Genomic DNA, 19,305 nt, shown 5'->3' on the forward strand with positions numbered 1-19,305 from the left:
TTTTCCGCCTCCTGTTCCGAGCTCTGAAATCTCCCATCCTGTCCCGTCCCTGCCCAACTCTTCAGCTCAGAAAGTCAGAGAGAGACTGCCTTCTTTTTTCGATTTCTTTCTCCGGATCCTCATAATATTCTTTTGGGCATCTGAATATTCCCATCCTCTCTTTTAAAATTTTTTCAACTTTTTTTTTTTAGTTTATTTTTGAGAGACAGAGACAGAGCGTGAGCAGGGGGGAGGGCAGAGAGACAGGGAGACACAGAATCCGAAGCAGGCTCCGGGCTCCGAGCTGTCAGCACAGAGCCCGACGTGGGGCTCGAACTCACAAACTCTGAGATCACGACCTGAGCCAAAGTCAGACGCTTAACCGACTGAGCCACCCAGGCGCCCCTGAAGATTCCCATCCTCTGTTCTTGGAAATGCAGTGTGTGATCCACATTTGATTCCAGGAGGCCGGGCACTTAGGCAATTTTTATCAGCTACATTGTTTTGTTTATTATTATTAGTAGTAGTATTATTAAAACTTTTATTATGATTAGTTACATATTTATCTCTTGAGAGCTAAATTTTATTTTATTTTATTTTTTTTAATGTTTATTTATTTTTGAGACAGAGAGAGACACAGCATGAGCAGGGAAGGGGCAGAGAGAGCGAGGGAGACACAGAATGAATGTGAAGCAGGCTCCAGGCTCTGAGCTGTCGGCACAGAGCCCGACGCAGGGCTCGAACTCACGAACCGTGAGATCATGACCTGAGCCGAAGTCGGCCGCTCAACCGACTGAGCCACCCAAGCGCCCCAGTTGAGAGCTAAATTTTAAGTGCCCTGAATTACCTTTTCCTGACTTTTAAAAATTGAATTTTATTTTATTTTATTTTATTTTATTTTATTTTATTTTATTTTATTGTCTTTCACCCTTCTGAGGAAATTAGTAAAGGCCTGGCATATAATAAACATTGAAAGCTTGTTAAGCGAGTATTTGTTATCACCAAAAAAGGTGCTCCCAGCTTTGCTACAATCTTTCAAAACACGACGCAGAATATTTCCACCTGTTCTGTTCTTCAACCCTTCCTTTAAGCAGCTCTCTCACCGCCAGTCCAAGGCGTGCCCTCCAGGTTCTACCTCCAAAGTGCACCTTGCACCTGACCTCTTTTCTTCTCATCATCTCCCTGTTCTGGGCTCTCATCCCCTTTACTCCCGTCTCCTGTAGTGGTTGAATCACACTTGTCTCCCAAATGTGTCCATCCAGAGCCCCAGAATGGACTTGATTTGGAAAAGGGGCCTTCGCAGATGTATTCACAGATGTAATTCGTTAAGGATATCAAAATGATATCGTATTGGATTTAGGGTCGGCTCTAAATGCAACGACCGGGGTCCTTATAAGAAGAGGGGAGGAGACAGAGACACAAGGAAGAGAACCAGGCAAAGACAAAGGCAGAGATTAGAGTGATGCAACTACAAGCCAAGGAAGACTGAGGGTTGCCGGGGCCACCAGAAAGCAGGGAGAGGCAAGGCAAGGTCCACCCTAGAGACTTCAGAGGGAGCACGACTCTGCTCACACCTTGGTTTGGAGCTTCTAGGTTCCAGAACTTGAGACAACAAAGCCCTGTTGGGTTAAGCCACCCAGTTTGTGGCGCTTTGCTAAGGCAGCCCTAGGAAATGAACACATCCCCTTAGAGCCCAGAGCCGTGGTTCATAACACATATCAGATCACATCATCACATCTCTGCTCAAAAGCCTCCAACTGCTTCCCATTGCTGTTAAACTCCAAAACCCCGTTTCTCATACAGAAGGAAAAAGTTATAAATATGGAAAAGGAGAAAACTAGAAGAAACCCTGTGTTGCTCGATTGGGACTGGAGGTGTCAGTAATGAGCTCCTAGATTTTAAGGTGGATGGATGGATGAATGGATGGATGGATGGATAGATAGACAGAGAGACAGACAAACAGATTCTTTCCTAGCTCTGTTCATTGAGAGAGCCTAGAAGCACTGAAAACATCAATAGTCCAAACCTTGACTTCTAAATACCGTTGTCCGTGAAAAGGAAGCAGGGAACCGGGGAGGAATGGGTGATTCCAGAGCTGGAATGGGGGGCAGCAAAGGGACATAATGTCTTCAACTTACTCTCAAACTGTTCAAAGTAATAATAACATATATATTATATATACAGATACAGGTATCTCTCTCTTTTTTACATATAGTCTCACCATATAGCTATATCTATGGAGATTCCGTGGGCTATTCTATCATTTTGAAACCGTATTACAATAAAAAGAAAATCTCCCTTTGCAGGCCTCCAGGTCTCCAGTCGGTGGAAGTGAAGAGAGGGGTCCTGTTCCCCACATCTACTCACAGCCTGGCCCTACTCTGTGCCCTGAGGCCACTATCCCTCTATCCCTGTTCATTGGGTCACCACAGGAAGCCAGAGACCCCCAGGTCAACGTTCCCTTCTCACCCCTCCTTCTGTCCATCTTCTTATCCCTCTTCAAGGGCTCAGCCCCTGTACCTGTGCCCCCAGAAACTCACATCCCTCATCAGCAAACCCTTGGTGTTCCGACTCCTTTCTGTCTCCCTCACTTTCTTGTGCTGCCCTCAACCTGGCTTCCCCTGAGGCCGCTGTTTTCCTCAGAGCTCTCTCAAGTGGAGGCTTCTTTTTGACCCCACACCTACTAGCACGGGGTCTCTAGTGGGAAGTATCCTCTCTGCTCCTTCTTGCCGCTTCCAGCCGCTTCTTCCTCGATCCCCCCCCAACACCTCTCCCCAGCTTTGAATCTCTGGGTGCCTCATCCAATGGAATTTTTCTGCGTCCAATGGAATAGAAACATTTTCTAACTGTGCTGCCTTCCCTAGGTGGTAGCCACTAGCCCTGTGTCTGTTGGGCACTTGAAATGTGGCTACTTATACTAAGGACTGGAATTTTACATTTTATTTAATTTGGGTTAATTTTAAGTTAAACAGTGACACATGGAGGGTGTCCGCCATATTGGAAAGTGCAGCTTAGACGTACCTCCCGCTTCCACTTACCGTGGTGATCTACAGACCCCCCCAAGGCACATCCTCTTACTTCCTGAAGCGTTCAGTTCCTCCCCTATTCTCTCCATCTCTACTCATGTCTTAACACCTCGTGAGGCCACCATATACTGAAATGATTCTGGCCACACCCTGGTCTCTTGTTTCTTTGAACTCTTCTCCTTCGGTTGATGGTGTCCATGCCTTTTACTCCTGAGGTCTTTAGCCTTTGTCATTACCACTGACTGGGACCCCTCACTGGTCTCAACCCCCTGTGTCCCACTCTCTGACCACTGTAAAAGCCAACGATAAAGGGTCTGAACTTTTCCTATTGCCCGAAGAGAAAGAAATCTTTCCCGGCCTCCCTCCCTTTCCTTCTATTAGAGCATTTGCTGGAGAAAAGTATGTGTGTAAACCCTACCTCTATCCTTTTGACACGTATATAAATCCTGTTTAAAGCTACAGAAGCCTCTGACCAACATTACCACCCGGAGAGGCTTTTCTTAGGCTTTAGGAGCCACCTCTTTGGAATGTAAATATCAAGATACCTTTCTGTTGCTGCTTGTCGTAGAAATATGAGCAGCTTTATTTGTTTCCCTTGGATAAAGACACGTAAGAACACAGATGGCTACCTCAGTTACCAGGCGGATTATTGCCCCCCCCCCGCCAACACTACTACCCTATTTTCCTAGTACCCTACCTGTCCACCCCACCAGGACCAAAATCCATCGGTCCCGCCATTGCCTATCACCCCCCACCCCCGGTCATGCCCTCACTTCCCTCCTTAAACTTTACAGTCCATATTGTATCTACCCCCTTGCTCACCCTCTCCGTGCTCTTGACACTTCCTTGCTGTGTTTTATTTGATGGCCCCAAATCCAACCCTGGGCAAATCTACCTCTCCACCAGCCCTGTGCCTGTATCCTACAGCAGTATGTGGCTGGAGAGAAACACAGGACCACACTGATTGATCTTGAAGGAAACCCAGAACATGTCACCCCAAGATATGCCAGTTGGCTTATTGACCGTTTTGAATTAACGGGACTTAAGAAACAGCAGGCGCAGGAAAGACACTATGACCCTTCTTCTTCTTCCTAAAAACAGGTGAGAAAACTCCCTTGTGAAAGGTGCCCTCCCTGTATCAGGAGGAAGGGAAGATATTCTTATCATCAGAGACAGAGAGCTGGGAGCCAAGAAATCTGTGCCAACAAGCTACTTAAACTAACCCTTCTCTTCCTGGTTGCTTCTTCACGGCTTATGACACCTAGTCCGTCATTTACTATACTCCCTTGATCCATTTTGTCTCCCATTCTTCCAGACACCTATTCAAACTCTCCTCTCCGCCTGTGTTCAACTTCCCTTCCCCCGTCTCCACCCTCAGCAGAGAACTTTGCTAATTCTCTGAGAAAGGGAAAAGCATCAAAAGACAGCCTCCACAAGCCCCCATTACCAGCTACAGAAATTAACTCGAAATGGATCATAGACCTAAATGAATATGCTGAAGCCATAAAATCTTTAGAAGAAAACATAGCAGTAAATCTTTGTGATCTTGGGTTAAGAAAAAGTTTCCTAGATATGACACCAAAATCACAAATAACAGAAGAAAAATAAATTGGAGAAGTAAAAATAAAAATAACCTCTGTGCTTCGAAGGATGTCATTAGAAAATGGAAAGACAACCCACAGAACAACAGAAAACATTTGCAAAACATGCTCGATAGGGAACTTGTGTCTAGAATTTATAAAGGGCTCTTCTGAACTCAATGATAAAAAGACAACCGTGGGCAATGGATCTGAGTAGACATCCTCCGAAGGAGATATACAGAAGGCCAATGAGCATATTAAAAGGCATTCAGTATCACTAGTCATTAAAGAAATACAAAAAAAAAAAAAATCACTATGAGGTACCACTTCATACCCACGGCTATTATAAAAAAGAAAGAGAGAAAGAAAGAAAGAAAGAGGAAAAAGGAAGAAAGAAGGAAAGAAAGAAGAGAAAGAAAGAAAGAAAGAAAGAAAGAAAGAAAGAAAGAAAAAAGGAAGAAAGAAGGAAAGAAAGAAGAAAGAAAAAGAAAGAAAGAAAGGAAGAAAGGAAGAGAAAAAAGGAAGAAAGAAAGAAAGAGAAAAAAGGAAGAAAGAAGGAAAGAAAGAAAGAAAGAAAGAAAGGAGGAAGGAAAGAAAGAAAGAAAGAAAAAAGGAAGGAAGAAAGAAAGAAAGAAAGAAAGGAAGGAAGAAAGGAAGGAGGAAGGAAGAAAACCGGTGTTGGTGAGTATGTAGATGAGCTGGAACCCTCATACACTGCTGGCGGGAATATAAAAAGGTGCAGTCAGTTTGGAAAACAGTTTGGCAACTCCTTAAACATTGAACAGTTACCAGATGACTCAGCAATTCCACCCCTATGTACATATCAAAGAAGTGAAAACACGTGACCACACAAACACTTGGCCATATGTGTTAATAACAGTATTCTTCACAATAGCCCCAAAGTGGAAAGAACCCAAATGTCCCTCAGCTGATGAAGAGAAAAGCAACATGTAGTATATCCATGCCGTGGAGTACTATTCAGCAGCGAAAAGGAATATGGTGTTGACACAGGCTTCAATGTGGGTGACCTTGGAAACATGACGCTAAGTGAAGGAAGCCAGTCACACACACACACAAAAAAGGGCATTAAATGATTCCCTTTATATGAAATATCTAGAATAGGCCAGTCCATTGGGCAGAAAGGAGCTTAGAAGTTGCCTAGAGCTGGGGGAGGGGGGAGGCGAGAGGCGGGGTGAGACGGGTTGGGGAAAAATGGAAAGGGACAATGGATACGGAGTTTCCTCTTGGGGTGATGAAAAGGTAAACCAATTGTGGTGATGATTGCACAACTCTATGAATATACTGAAGAAAAAAAAAAACCGCAGTGAATTGTAAAGTTTAACTGGTGAATTGTATGGTATGTGAATTATATTTCAATAATGCTATTCAAAAAAATAATAAAGCAGCTGCAAATACCACGTGCTAAAAAAGGTAGCCTAAAAACAAACAAGCCTGCTCAAGCACGACCTGCCCGTGACACCCTTCCAGGTCCCTGTTTGGGTTCCCATACCGCCTGGTATTTCTCATCCCTCTGTGACGGTTTGCAGCGCATGAGGCTGTGGCCCTTGGTTACTCACGTGTCCCCAAGGCTGCGCTGTGAGCCCCTGGAGGCCATGAATCATTCCTCACTCTTCCGTGGGTCAACAACACCCAGCACGGTGCCTGGCACAGAGTGGGTTGCCAGGAAATGTTTGTTTAGTAAAAGTGGATTCTCGTAGTTTCTCTTGAAAAACATTACATGTCATAAGTCTATCGATCAGATAGTTAATTATTTGATACACATATATTGTTCACTTGCCGCGAATCACACAGCCTCGATTCGTACACAGCTGATACACGTTGCCGGAACTATCATTCCGAGATGCACGCTGCGCTCAACCTCCGGGGTCAGGGATGTCAGTCTCGGGGTGCTTGACCTCTCTCTCGATCTCAACATCTCACAGCCAACATTTGATAAAATAGAATGAACTAACGTGCCGCCTTTTCAAAACACGTCACGGTTGTTAAGGTGGGTTCCTTTGAAAACTGAGCAGCACCACCCTGGGGAATTTTTCATTTGATCTTTTTAAATTAAAAAAAAATTTTTTTTTAACGTTGATTTATTTTTGAGAGGCAGGGCGGGGAGAGAGGGAGACACAGAATCGGAAGCAGGCTCCAGGCTCTGAGCGGTCAGCACAGAGCCTGACGCAGGGCTCGAGCCCACGAAGCACGAGATGATGCCCTGAGCCGAAGTCGGACGCTTAACTGACTGAGCCACCCAGGTGCCCCGATCCTGGGGAATTTTGAATGAGCATGTTCTAAAGGAACAATGACTCTCCACGAGCATGGAGGAGCAGCAGGAAATTTCCACAAGTCTCTGCTTTATGGAAGCCTGCCGAAGCCCTGCGCAAAGTCAAACGGTTCACATTCGCACACCAACTTACAAAGTGGGGCTTGCAAGGCTTTAGTTAAACTAGGGGTGAAATCTCTAAGCAAAGTCCTCATGGTCCAGGCTGGGTAGGAGCCTGAGCCCCGTGTCCGTGGGCTCGGAGAGACCCTTGGGGACCCTCATTTCTTTGACCAGCCCCGTCGCACCCTGCAAACTTCCTGGTCATCCCTGCTTTCTCCCACCCATCTTCCAAGGCAAGTAGACAAGCCGCACGTCAACCATCCTCGTTCTCCCACCGGGGCCCTCCCCTGAAAACATTCGTGGGGGAACCGCTGCTGCCACACCAGATGCTTCCAAGACTGTGACCGCGGAGAAGCCCCTCTACTCTGACATCCGGCCGACCACCCCCCCCCCCCCCCCCGCCCCGTCCCTCCTAGGAAGGGACGAGAGAAAGCAGACATGTGTCCTATGATAGCTGCTCAGGAATGACGAGATCCACCAGGCAAAGACCCTTGTCTGCCTGCTTCACTGCAGGGGGAGGCTAACCAGCAGTATTTCCCAAATGAATGAATGAATGAATGAATGAAATGTGATGAGTGATGAGCGAGGGAAACGTCATCATCTGGCCCCTGCCCCTGCCTCCGAGAAAACTCGGGCATCTGACTTTGGTGCAGTATTTCTCTCCAGCCCAAGACAGCGTGGCTTGAGTGTCCCCAGGGACAACGTCCACCCCCGGCGTCTAGGCTCCTGGAGCTCCCCCACCCCAAGGCTCTTCTCTTTGTGTCTTTCAGCTCCCACTCCTGTGGCCACACCCCGCCCCTTGTCATCACCTGAAACTGCCCCACCTCTGAAATCTTAGATACCGCTGGCCCACACAGCACAGCCTACGGTCCTCCCCGCTCCCCTGCCCGGCTCCCACTGCGTGTCGCACGGCACGCGCACGCGGGCACGCTCACATGCACACACATGTGCTCACACGCACGTGTGTGCACGCGCACACCTCCGCCTTCTGCGCTGTCACCTTCTTGTTTTGCTTCTTTTCCTGCCAGGCCTGACTGTCTGAACTTCCGTCACGTCTGCAGCCTCGTTCTCTCCTGCTCTGCTCTTGCCATGGATCACCCCCTCCTCCCCCCCCCTCCCCCCCCCCTCCCCCCCCGCCCCCGGGTGCTCAGCAAACCCTTGCCTTGCTCCTCTCTAACTTCTTCACCATCTCCACCTGGCCGCTAGGTGGCGCTGGAAGGGGGCCACACAAATCTGACCCGCGCTGCCTTTGGCAGCCCGGAGGTCCTTTTCCTCGGCTCGCTGGCCCCTTCATTTATTCCACAGCTATGCACCGAGCACCTACCACGGGCCAGGACAGGTGCTGGGGACCGAGTCGTCAACAAGACAGGCCTGGGCCCTGCTCTCAGGGACCTTACCCGCTTGGGGCGGGGGGGGGGGGGGTGGGGAAGACAGTAAATCGATACATAATTGTCAAGGAGATTCAGCCAGGCTAGGATCTCCGCTCTCCGGGAATCCCTCCCTTGGGCTTTGCAGCCTTCGTTGTGTACATGACCTTGCCTCTTACTTCAAGAAAAGTGACACCTATCCCTTCTAATTCTCCCAGCCTGTGGATGTTTCACCCCGCACACCCCTTGCTCCCACCCCCGCCTGTTTTTTCTTGTCTCCGAGGATGTGACAGGTCCCTCCTCTCAGGAGGCCAGTGCCATCACCTGCCCACAGTGACAGACCATCTCCCCCATCAGTTGCCCCCCCCCCCCCACCTTTCCTTATCCTCACATGCTCCTTGAACCATCCTACATGCTTGTGAGATTCTGTGTTCTTGGGCGTAGCGATGGTTTGTTCGTCTCAATTGACTGTGTTCATTGTCAGTCATAGACATCGCGTGCCGGTGACCTCGTTTCAGATTTGGGGTTATTATGAAGAATGCTGATGTGAACATTCTTGTAAGTGTCTTTTGGTCCCCACATTGCACACGTTGCATCGAGTATGTGTCTAGGAGTGAAATTGCTGGGTCCTCGGGTTTACACGGGTTCAGCTTACGTAGATAATTCTAGATGGTTTTCCCAAAGTGATTGCACTAATTCCCACCTCCCCCCCCCCCCCCGCCCCCCAGCAATGTGTGAAACTCCCTGTGGTTCCACATTCTCCCTGATACTTGTCAGTGAGTATTGTCAGAATTTTTAGTTTTAGCCATTTGGATATGTGTAGGAGGACAGCTCATTGTGGTCTTAACCTGCATTTCCCTGGGGAATAGATATATAGAGGACACTTTCCTGTGCTTATCGGTCATTATTATACTAATATATTTTTATTAGATTTTTTTCATTATTGAATTTTAGGCGCTCCATAAATATACTAGATACCCATCCTTTTTGGTAAATGTGTTGTGAATATTTCCTCCGAACTTGTATTTTGCTTATTCATTTCAACTATGTCTTTTGACGACCAGAACTTTCTAGTTTTGATGAGGTCTAACTTATCAACTTTTCTTTTATGATTACAGATTTTTTTGTGGCCTAAGAGAGCTCTGCCTATCCCCCAGGTCACAAGATATCCTCCTGTGTTTCCTTTTAAAATCCTAATGTTTTAACTTTGATGTTTAGCTATATGATCTATTTTGAATTCATATCTTTTGTATGATGTGTATGATATGAAGTAGGACTCAAAGTCCATTTTTCCCCATGTGGAGATCCAGTTACCCTAACACTGTTTGTTGAAAAGATTTCCTCTCCTCATTGGCTTGTTTTGGTGCCATTGTTGAAAATCAGACGATTCTATAAATCGGGGCTTATTAGTGGGTTTTCTGTTCTTTTCCATGTTCTGTTTGCTGATTCTTACTCTAGGAGCTATCTTGATTACTATGGTACATCCTGAGATAAGGTAGTACAAGTCCTCCACTCTGTGGTTTCCCCCCAAAGTCCTTTTTTAAAATGTTTATTTATTTATTTGGAGAGCAAGGGAGCGTGAGTGGGGGGAGAAGGAGGGAGACAGAAAGAATCACAAGCAGGCTCTGTACCGTCATCGTGGAGCCTGACACGGGGCTTGGTCCCATGAGCTGTGAGATCATGACCTGAGTCAAAATCGAGGGTCAGACGCTCAACCGACTGAGTCACCCAGGCACCCCTTGCCCCAAAGTCTTTTGAAGAAAACACTTCGCACTTCTACACATTTTACACATTTTGCAATCGGGTTGTCAATTTCCACTAAAAAAAACAAAAACGAAAATGAAAAAAACAAAACCCAAAACCCGAAGACTCCGCTGGGATCTTGATTAGGCTTTCATTGAATCTATAGATTATTGTGATGACAGTTGACATCTTAACAAAAAATTCTCATCTTGAATTATTTATCTATCTCTCCCATTCCGCCCCCCCCCCGATCTGTTCTTATACTACATACTACATACAGAAAAGTGGAGAAAACAGTATTTTCAACAACTCACATACCCATTCCAGAGATGAACAATTGTTAACATCTTTGGGTAAATTTCTTTTTTGCAAACCTAAGTCTCATCTTCTTCATTTGTAATATTGGAAAAAATTAAAAAAGATTTTTTTTCTTAATGTTTATTTATTTTTGAGAGAGAAAGAGAGAGTGAGATCAGGGGAGGGGCAGAGAGAGGGAGACATAGAATCCGAAGCAGGCTCCAGGCTCTGAGCTGTCAGCACAGAGCCTGATGTGGGGCTTGAACCCACAAACCGCGAGATCATGACCCTAGCTGAAGTCAGAAGCTCAACCAGCTGAGCCACCCAGGCACCCCTGTAATATTGGAAAATTTATACTGCCTCCGCCATAAGGTGTTTTTTTTTTTAATTTTTAAGGTTTATTTAGTTTTCAGAGAGAGAGAGAGAAAGAGAGAGAGTGCGAGCAGGTGAGGAGCAGAGAGAGACACAGAATCTGAAACAGGCTCCAGGCTCTTCGCTATCAGCACGGAGCCTGATGCGGGGCTCAAACCCACGAACCGTGAGATTCTGACCTGATCCAAAGTAGGACACTTAACTGAATGAGCCACCCAGGCATGCCCCCCCCCCCCACCCGCCATAAGGTGCTGATAAAGATTAAAAGAGGAAACTTGGGTAAAATATTAAATTAGAACACTTCCTGTCCACGCAGTGAACTTAGGGATTTTATTCTTATTAATTCTCACAACCTATGCTTAGTAGCATCTACACGAACTGAGACATTTTCCATGGATCAGAGACCTGAGGCTCTGTCTTGCAGTTTAGGAATCTATGGAGATATGAATAAGTAAATAAAAAATTACAAAGTCTTCAACCTTAAATAATGTTCATTGAGGTAAGGGGAAAAGACATCTCACTCTCAATATTGGCGTAGGTTATTCTGGACAAACATTTTATTTGGAAATCATTTCAGATGTCCGGAAAAGTTGGAAATACGCCGCAGAGAGTTCCCATATACACTTTCTCCAGCTCCCCCTACTCTTACCATCTTCCTCAGCCACGACACATTCATCAAAAGTAAGAAGTTAAGGGGCGCCTGGGTGGCACAGTCGGTTGAGCGTCCGACTTCGGCTCAGGTCATGATCTCACAGTTTGTGAGTTCGAGCGCCGCGTCGGGCTCTGGGCTGACAGCTCGGAGCCTGGAGCCTGCTTCGGATTCTGTGTCTCCCTCTCTCTCTACCCCTCCCCTGCTCATGCTCTGTCTCTCTCTCTCAAAAACGAATAAACTTAAAAAAAAAAACTAAGAAGTTAACACCTGGTACGATACTATTTACTAAACTACAGATTTTATTCAGATTTTGCTAATTCTTCCATTAACCCCCTCTTCCTGTTCCAGGAGCCAAAGCAGGACACCGCGTTGCATTTAAGACTTAATTCTTCTTAATGTCTTGCTTGAACACGTACACGTAAACCCGGCTAAAGTTTATCGTGGTTTTAGTTCTCGTGTCACTACACAGCAAAACAAACTTCCGCATTATTTTCAAGCAAAACATTAAAAGTTCACACCAGTGTAATTCAAATTAATTTAATATGGTGGTTGATACCATTTTGATGAAAGCCATCTGCCACTTTGCTAAATGAATGCGTAGCGCTGCATGAATTCTTTTGCATTCCGGGCCGCTACCTGATGGAGTTGATTCGATTTTTTTCCATCGACGTTCTCTGTTTGAACGACCGTAACACCTTCGTTCCCACGGCAGGCCATGGCATTGTCGGACTTCTGCTTGGCTCAAACTTGTCCCTATCATGTTACTTCATACCAGCCACCTCCCCTTCTAATCACTGAGGCAAGACAATAAAAGGAGTGACACGTGGCACCAGTGAACTGTAAACTTAAATGCAAACTTGGCATTGACACTGAATGGTAGTACTCTCAGGAGATGGCCAAGCAGATAATCAGATACGCTCATGTCGGGCTGTTAAAAAGACCGTCATTGAAATACAAACCCCTCTATTTCTTTGAGAATACAACTGTAAGCCCCGGTTTAAGAAACACTGCAGTGAGGTTATATACAATGTTCGATGAGAAACTTAGATATTTTAAGACCTCCTGGGGATGGAGAAGAATGAATGGGAGTTACTGAGGTTTGTAGAGGGAGGGAGTTGAAAGAAGTCAGAAGAGTAGATGTGGAGGCATAAAGAGGTAAGGGGGGGGTCTTGTACTTTTCAAGCTGTAAGTAATTCAGCTTGGGGAGTGCAGTGGGAGAGGGGCTGGGGAGGGGCAGTATGACGTATGGCGATAGGAAGGCCAGAGAGGCCAGCAAAGGTGTGCAGATGTGTTCTTCTAGGTTTGGGAAGAACTGAAGCGTTCTGAGTTGGAGTGTGGTAGGGTCCGATTCTCCTGTTAGAGATGATTTTGTCTCCCGTGGGAGGCAGAGACCAGAAAGAAGGATTACGATGGGCCAGGTGAGAGAGGATGAAGGTTTGAACTCCTACAACAACAGTGGGAGTAGAGAAGAATGGGTCTGACATCTGACAAGTAGAATTGAAAGGATTTGGGGATCGATTGGGCGTGGAGGCAAAGATTGACAGAGGGATCTTGAACGTTACTTGCCAAGTTTCTGAAATGGCAACGAATAACAAGACATGTAAGTTATTTGGAGCCTAAATTTGGCTCCTTTTTTCTTAAACAGTTCTAAATATTTTGGTTCCCAGGACTAAGTGATAATAACTAATGCATAGTTTTTACAATGTCAGGCGGTGTTCCAAGTGCTTTATCTGTATTGTATTTTATTGAACCTGAAAACCCATTAGCGATAAGATGCACCATTACCTCAAGCATCACTAGAGGAGAAAACACTGTCAACTAAACGCGCATGACACACAAAACACACTGATTTCGAGGATGTTAAAAATAGATGTCCTGGACTCAATGATTTATGGCTTATGCTCCTTTTATCTTTACAACAGCCCTCTGATGTAGGTTCTAATATTTTTCTTTAATTTTTTTTGACGTTTATTTATTATTGAAAGACAGAGAGACACAGAGCGTGAGCAGGGGAGGGGTAGAGAGAGGGGGAGACACAGAAAATGAAGCAGGCTCCAGGCTCTGAGCTGTCAGCACAGAGCCCGACGTGGGGCTCGAGCTCACACACTGTGAGATCATGACCTGAGCCGAAGTTGGCTGCCTAACCAACTGAGCCACCCAGGCGCCCCTGTGGGTTCTAATATTATCCTCATTTTTCAAATGGGGAAACAGAGGTAGAGAGAGATTAGATTAACTCTCTGTATCAAGGCTCTCTCTGGGTAGCCAGTGGTAGAATCACGATTTGGACCCGGGCAATCTGGCTCTAGAGTCCGTTCTCTTAGCTCCAAGCAAAGGCATCTAATAAGCACTTCATTCAAAATTCATCACATCCCAGGAACTGAGTGTTTGTGTTATAGATGATCCTAGAAACACCAGAGAAACTGCACCGAGCTTTGCCCTTCTGTTCTCAGTGGAAAACAACCCTAGAGTGTGGCAGGTCAAACCCTCAGGCCGGTGACTGTGGGGAAGGAGCGGTCTTGGCACTGAGGACCAAGAACACCTTGTTTTATGTTGCAGAAAACACTGTGTTCCCTCGCGTGTGGCTCCTGACTCTAAGCTCCGACATTTCTTGTTAGAGACACAAGATGTTTAATGTTTTTTTTATTTATTTTCGAAAGAGAGAGAGAGAGAGAGAGACAGAGCACGAGTGGGGGAGGAGCAGAGAGAGAGGGAGACACAGAATCCGAAACAGGCTCCAGGCTCCGAGCTGTCAGCACAGAGCCCGATGTGGGGCTCGAACTCACGAACCGTGAGATCATGACTCGAGCCGAAGCTGGACGCTCAACCGACTGAGCCACCCAGGCGCTCTGAGACACAAGATGTTTAAATGGATATGTTTGAAACCATAATCATCTGGAATAGAGATCTGCTGTTTTTAATATTGCCAAAGGCCAAGATGTAAGGATCAAAGAATTAGGACTTTGGGTCAGGATGAGCAGTGATAAATTGATCGATTCATTTTTATTAAGGAATACTTACTGAAAGTGTGCCACCTACTAGGCATTGGTTTGGGCCCAGAGAACCCAGAGATGAATTAGGGCTCAGGGTTGCCACCAGGTCTAGATGGAGGGGGTGGTCAGACAAGTACTTTACAGCCCGCAGAGATAATTGCCACAGAATTGCTTCAAAATTATTCAAAATAACCCAAGGATGAGGGAGTGGTGAGGGTGTAAATGAAACATGATGGGTCATGTGTGCGTTGTTGAAGCTGGGTGATATATACATGCGTTTCACATACTATTACACTCTGGGGGCCCCTGGGGGGCTCAGCCAGTTGCTCGTCCAGCTCTTGATTTCAGCTCATGACCTCACAGTCCGTGGGTTCAAGCCCTGCATCGGACTCTGCGCTGAGTGCAGATCCTGCTTGGGATTCTCTCTCTCTCTCTCTCCCTCTACCCCTTTCCCCAGCTCTTTCACTCTGTCTCTCTAAAATGAAAAAAAAATTTTAAAAATCTAGCAAAAAGATATAATGGCCATCAAGTTATTTATGCAGTACAGTGAACACATAGGAGACTGAACAAGGTGTTCAAAAGGTGAGTTTTGAGGAGCTGGTAGAATCTGGACATAAGGAGAAATGGAAGGCATTGCAGAATCCAGATTAGCGGAAGCAAAGATTCAAAACTAGAATAATGAAACCAGTACTAATGAATGAGAAGGCAAATTTAGGAGTCAGTGGGAAATCAGATTGGTGAAATGGCCTTGGGCCCTTAATTATCAAAAATTAGTACAGTAGATCTATATATCTTCTATCTAACACATAGCACTAAGTGAGATACTATTGTGTTTTGCAATCAATGGGCTTTTACAATACATTCTTGAAATAATAGAAGTAATCATTTTTGTACAAAAGTATTCAAGATTTCTTGGAAATCATCCTGCATATTTTGGAAAATAAGTGCTTTCTTTTTTTATGACTTGCTTAACATGCCTATTTTATGATTCTTATGAACCCATGATCTTTCTACCGTGGCATACGGCCTCCCCAAGGAGGTTTCCTGCATATTTCCTCAAAGAAACTCTCAAGCAGAAGATAGAATCTGGACAGGAACTTTGAGGACAGTTACAACAAAAACAAAATTGCGAAAGCCCCAAAGAAGCCCTCGCCTTGCCATGAACTAATAAAGCCTGTGCCCCAAATGACCCACCTCAGCTATAGGTAAGGGATGTGAATACTATGTTACAATTTTAAATGGACACCTTTGACTGCTGTTAACCTACATTTTCTCCTTAAGTTTTCCTCTGAGTGGAAAATTCTGCACTTCTCACAGCTAGGCAGCAGTAAAGGCAGTTCTCTATGCAGTTGGACAATCAACAGTGTGTGAACTTTCTGAAAACGATATGTAGTGAGGGGCTGTGTCTGTCTGTCGTTGCTGTCACACGCCTGTCTCAAAAGACATCAGGTTCCAAAGCACTTCACCCTTGATGTCCACTCCTTTAAAAACAAAAACAAAACCAAAAACACACTTTTAAAAAATGTTTATTCACTTTTGGAGCCAGAGTGTGAGCAGGGGAGGAGTAGGAGAGAGAGGGAGACACGGAATCCGAAGCAGGCTCCAGGCTCCGAGCTGTCAGCACAGAGCCTGATGTGGGGCTCGAATTCACGAGCCATGAGATCATGACCTGAGAAATCGGACGCTTAACTCACTGAGCCACCCAGGCGCCCCGACCACTCCTTCTTTTATCGTTTTCTTTTTCCTTAGTTTGCCTTTTCTTTTCTTTCACTCCTTTGTGGATGAGTGTCGAACAAATCTAGACGAAAGTAACATTAAAAAAAAAAAAAATGTTTGAGAGAGAGGGGGAGAGTGAAAGGGAGATTCTCCCAAGGAGGCTCTCAGAGCCGGAATCATGCATGACCTGAGACAAAATCATGACTTGGACGATTAACTGACTGAGCCACCCAGGCACCCCCGCAAGTAACATTTTTATACGTCAACTTTAAAGAGCACTTATTTGTAATGTAACGTTGCTGAAAGAAACACGGTGGAGGAGAGAAGAATCCACCCTGAATACTCTGGCTTCGCCCAGGGGCTGGATGGATTCCCTTGACCCAGCCCCCCAGGCCACCGGGCGCCGGCCTGCACCGCCTGCCCCGCTCGGGCGGCGACACTTCGGCCAGGACAGCGACCCCAGGAGAGTGTCAACGCACGCACTGCGCAGGGGAGACTGCGCGGCTCGCAGCCCTCCCGCACTCGGGGTGGCCTGGCCAGAGCCCCGCCCCCAGCCGCTCCGTTCCATTCGGCCACGCCCCCTCCTCCGGGAACTGGCGCAGTTCCGGCGCCGCGAGTGCGTCATCAGCCGTCGCCAGCGCCGCACGCCGCCCAGTGGCGCCGGGGACACGCTGCGGTTCGGACGCTCGCGTGTGGCGCGGGGAGAGGGGCTCGCGGAGGAACGTGGGTCGCCGCCGCTCTGTCCGGCCATGCAGGTGTCCAGCCTCAACGAGGTGAAGATTTACAGTCTCAGCTGCGGCAAGTCCCTGCCTGAGGTGAGGCACTTCGGGGTCCCCCGCCTCTCGAGGCAGCCGCCCCTCTCGGCCCTGGCCTCCGTGTTAGCCTGGCCCTGGCCGGCCCCTGGCTCGGGGAGGCCCGGGGGGCAAGTGGCCGTGCCCGCGGGAGCTGGTCGGTGCCGGTCGTCGAGGACACTGCTGTCCCCGCGCCAGAAGCTGGGCGGCGGGTGATCAGGGGCGATGAGCTTCGCTGGAACTTTTGCAGAGTTCTCTAGAACAGGCGACGCGCGTCCTTTGGGGCTTCTGGGGATGTTCCCAGCTTCTGCCGCGCCGAGGAGGAAAGCGCGGACAGATGGGTTGCGGGCTTTTCTCCCCCATTTTAATGTCCACGCATCAGCTGTTTGTTGGATTCCTATTGTACGGCAAGTTCTAGAGATACAGCAAGTGAGCAAGAAAACGCACAGAGTTTGCACCTGCAGACTTCTATGGTGTAGAGGGCAGTGTTTCTGAACCTTGCCGACCTTAACTTAATTTCATCGGGTCTTAGGACCTCAGAGTTGGAAGGAGCTGGGAAAATAGTGATTGTTTTACAGTCGTCTTCTCATGTTTAAGGTATGCAGCAGATCCAGCGATGGGAAGAGTGAGTTGTCCAAGCTCACACATCTATGATCTGCGGCTTGTTTTTTTTTTTTTTAATTTCTTATAAGCGATGAACAAGCCTCTGTCCAGGCACTGCCAGTGGGAAGATACTTCTAGCAGAAGCTCATTTCCATTTTAAGATTACTTGCTAGATACTGGTGTTGAAACTTGTCATTTTATAGCATGCTGGTGTTAGTTCCACTCTTGCCCTTAGAAATCTGAATAAATGAAGAGCTGTTTCTTCTTCGCTGTGCCTGCTCCCGAAAGATCTGGAGTCTGTGATTAGAGTCTGCCTTTCTTTTCAGAATTCAGGCCAGCTAATTCCTCATCTTCCGACTGTTTGTCACACAGCATGATCTTTCTCGTTTTGGTCATTCTGCGCATTTGTTGAGAAGTAACTACGTGCCGGTAGCCCTGTTCTGAGTGTTGGGATACATGGTGATAAGTTTCCCTGTTGGGGGAAAGGCGAAGTGAGCAAACAGGAAGACAGCTTCGATGAATGGACTAGAAGAGAGCGTTGTGAATTTAAGAAACAAAATACATGAACATATGGGAGGGGGAAAAAAGAGAGAGGGGAACAAACCACAGAGACTCTTATGATAGAGAACAAATTGGGGGTTGCTGGAGGGAGGTGGTGGGGAGGATGGGCTAGATGGGTGATGGGCGCTAAGGAGGGCACTTGTTGGGATGAGCGCTGGGTGTTATATGTAAGTGAATGATCACTGAATTTTACTCCTGAAACCAATGTTACGCTGTATGTCAGCTAACTAGAATTTAAATAAAAATTGGAAAAGAAAAAAGAGTGTTGTGGCGAAAGTGGTCAGAGAATGTTTTGGATAAAGCCTTCAGGGAAGGCCTCTCTATAGGAGGTGATATTTGAGCAGAGACTTGGGTAATGAAAAGACGGGGAAAGAGTTTTCAGTGTTGAGAGAACAGAAAGCGTAAATGTCCCCAACTGGGAATGCCCTTGGCATGTTGGAGAAGCCGAAGAGGCGCGGGTGTGGCTGTGGCATGCCAAGGGGAGACAGTGGGGGCAGGTAAGGCTGGAGAGGTGGGCCTTGTAGGCTCAAGTGGGAAGTTAGGGCGTTCCCGCCAGTGCTGTTGGAAGCTTTCATCCGAGCTGCTTTGTGCAAACAACTGTAGCCGGGGAGGCCTCACGAATGGGGATGAGGGAGCTAGGCCTCCTGAAAGACTTGGGCTTTAGAATTACGCCGTCTGCTAAATTGAGCTACGTTAATTTCAGAAGAAAATCTGCTCCCAGAGGTGCCTGGGTGGCTCAGTCAGTTGAGCGTCTGACTCTTAATTTTGACTCAGGTCACGATCCCGAGGGTCATGGGATGGAGTGCGAGTCAGGCTCCACGCTGAGCATGAAGCCTACTTAAGATTCTCGCTCTCCCTCTGCCGTTCACCTGGTTTGCGTGCTCGCTCGCGCTCTCTCTCTCTCAAAAGAAAAAAAAAATCTGTCAGTGAGTATGACTTAAAAGCATCATTTCTGTATTATCAAGTGTCAGCTATTTGCTTAATGATCTAGTTTTGTTCTTTGTAAAAAATATGCTCAAGAAACTTTCTCCTTTTAATGGTTTGCTTTTTAATATTTGACCTAAATAAAGTTGTTCCATATATTAGTGGTAACCCTCCTAATATTTGAGGCTTATTACTTTCCCAATGAATTAGTTTTCTCTTGGGTAAAACATAGTGGTTCTAAAATGTCTAGGGGCGCCTGGGTGGCTCAGTCGGTTAAGCATCTGACTTCAGCTCAGGTCATGATCTCATGGTTTG

The 19,305-nt window shown here is 46.7% G+C and overlaps 1 protein-coding gene across 1 annotated transcript in view; it reads left to right on the forward strand.

Moving 5' to 3' along the window:
* The first annotated feature begins 16,778 nt into the window (after nt 1–16,778).
* NOL10 (nucleolar protein 10) overlaps nt 16,779–19,305 on the forward strand; it is an 87,515-nt gene continuing 84,988 nt past the window's right edge. Inside the window, 1 exon segment of the mRNA XM_042982505.1 lies at nt 16,779–16,926. Within this exon segment, the coding sequence (XP_042838439.1) occupies nt 16,861–16,926 (66 nt within the window). The 5' untranslated portion in view covers nt 16,779–16,860.

Source organism: Panthera tigris, chromosome A3 (assembly GCF_018350195.1).
Source record: "Panthera tigris isolate Pti1 chromosome A3, P.tigris_Pti1_mat1.1, whole genome shotgun sequence".
In the NCBI taxonomy this organism is placed as follows: Eukaryota; Metazoa; Chordata; class Mammalia; order Carnivora; family Felidae; genus Panthera; species Panthera tigris.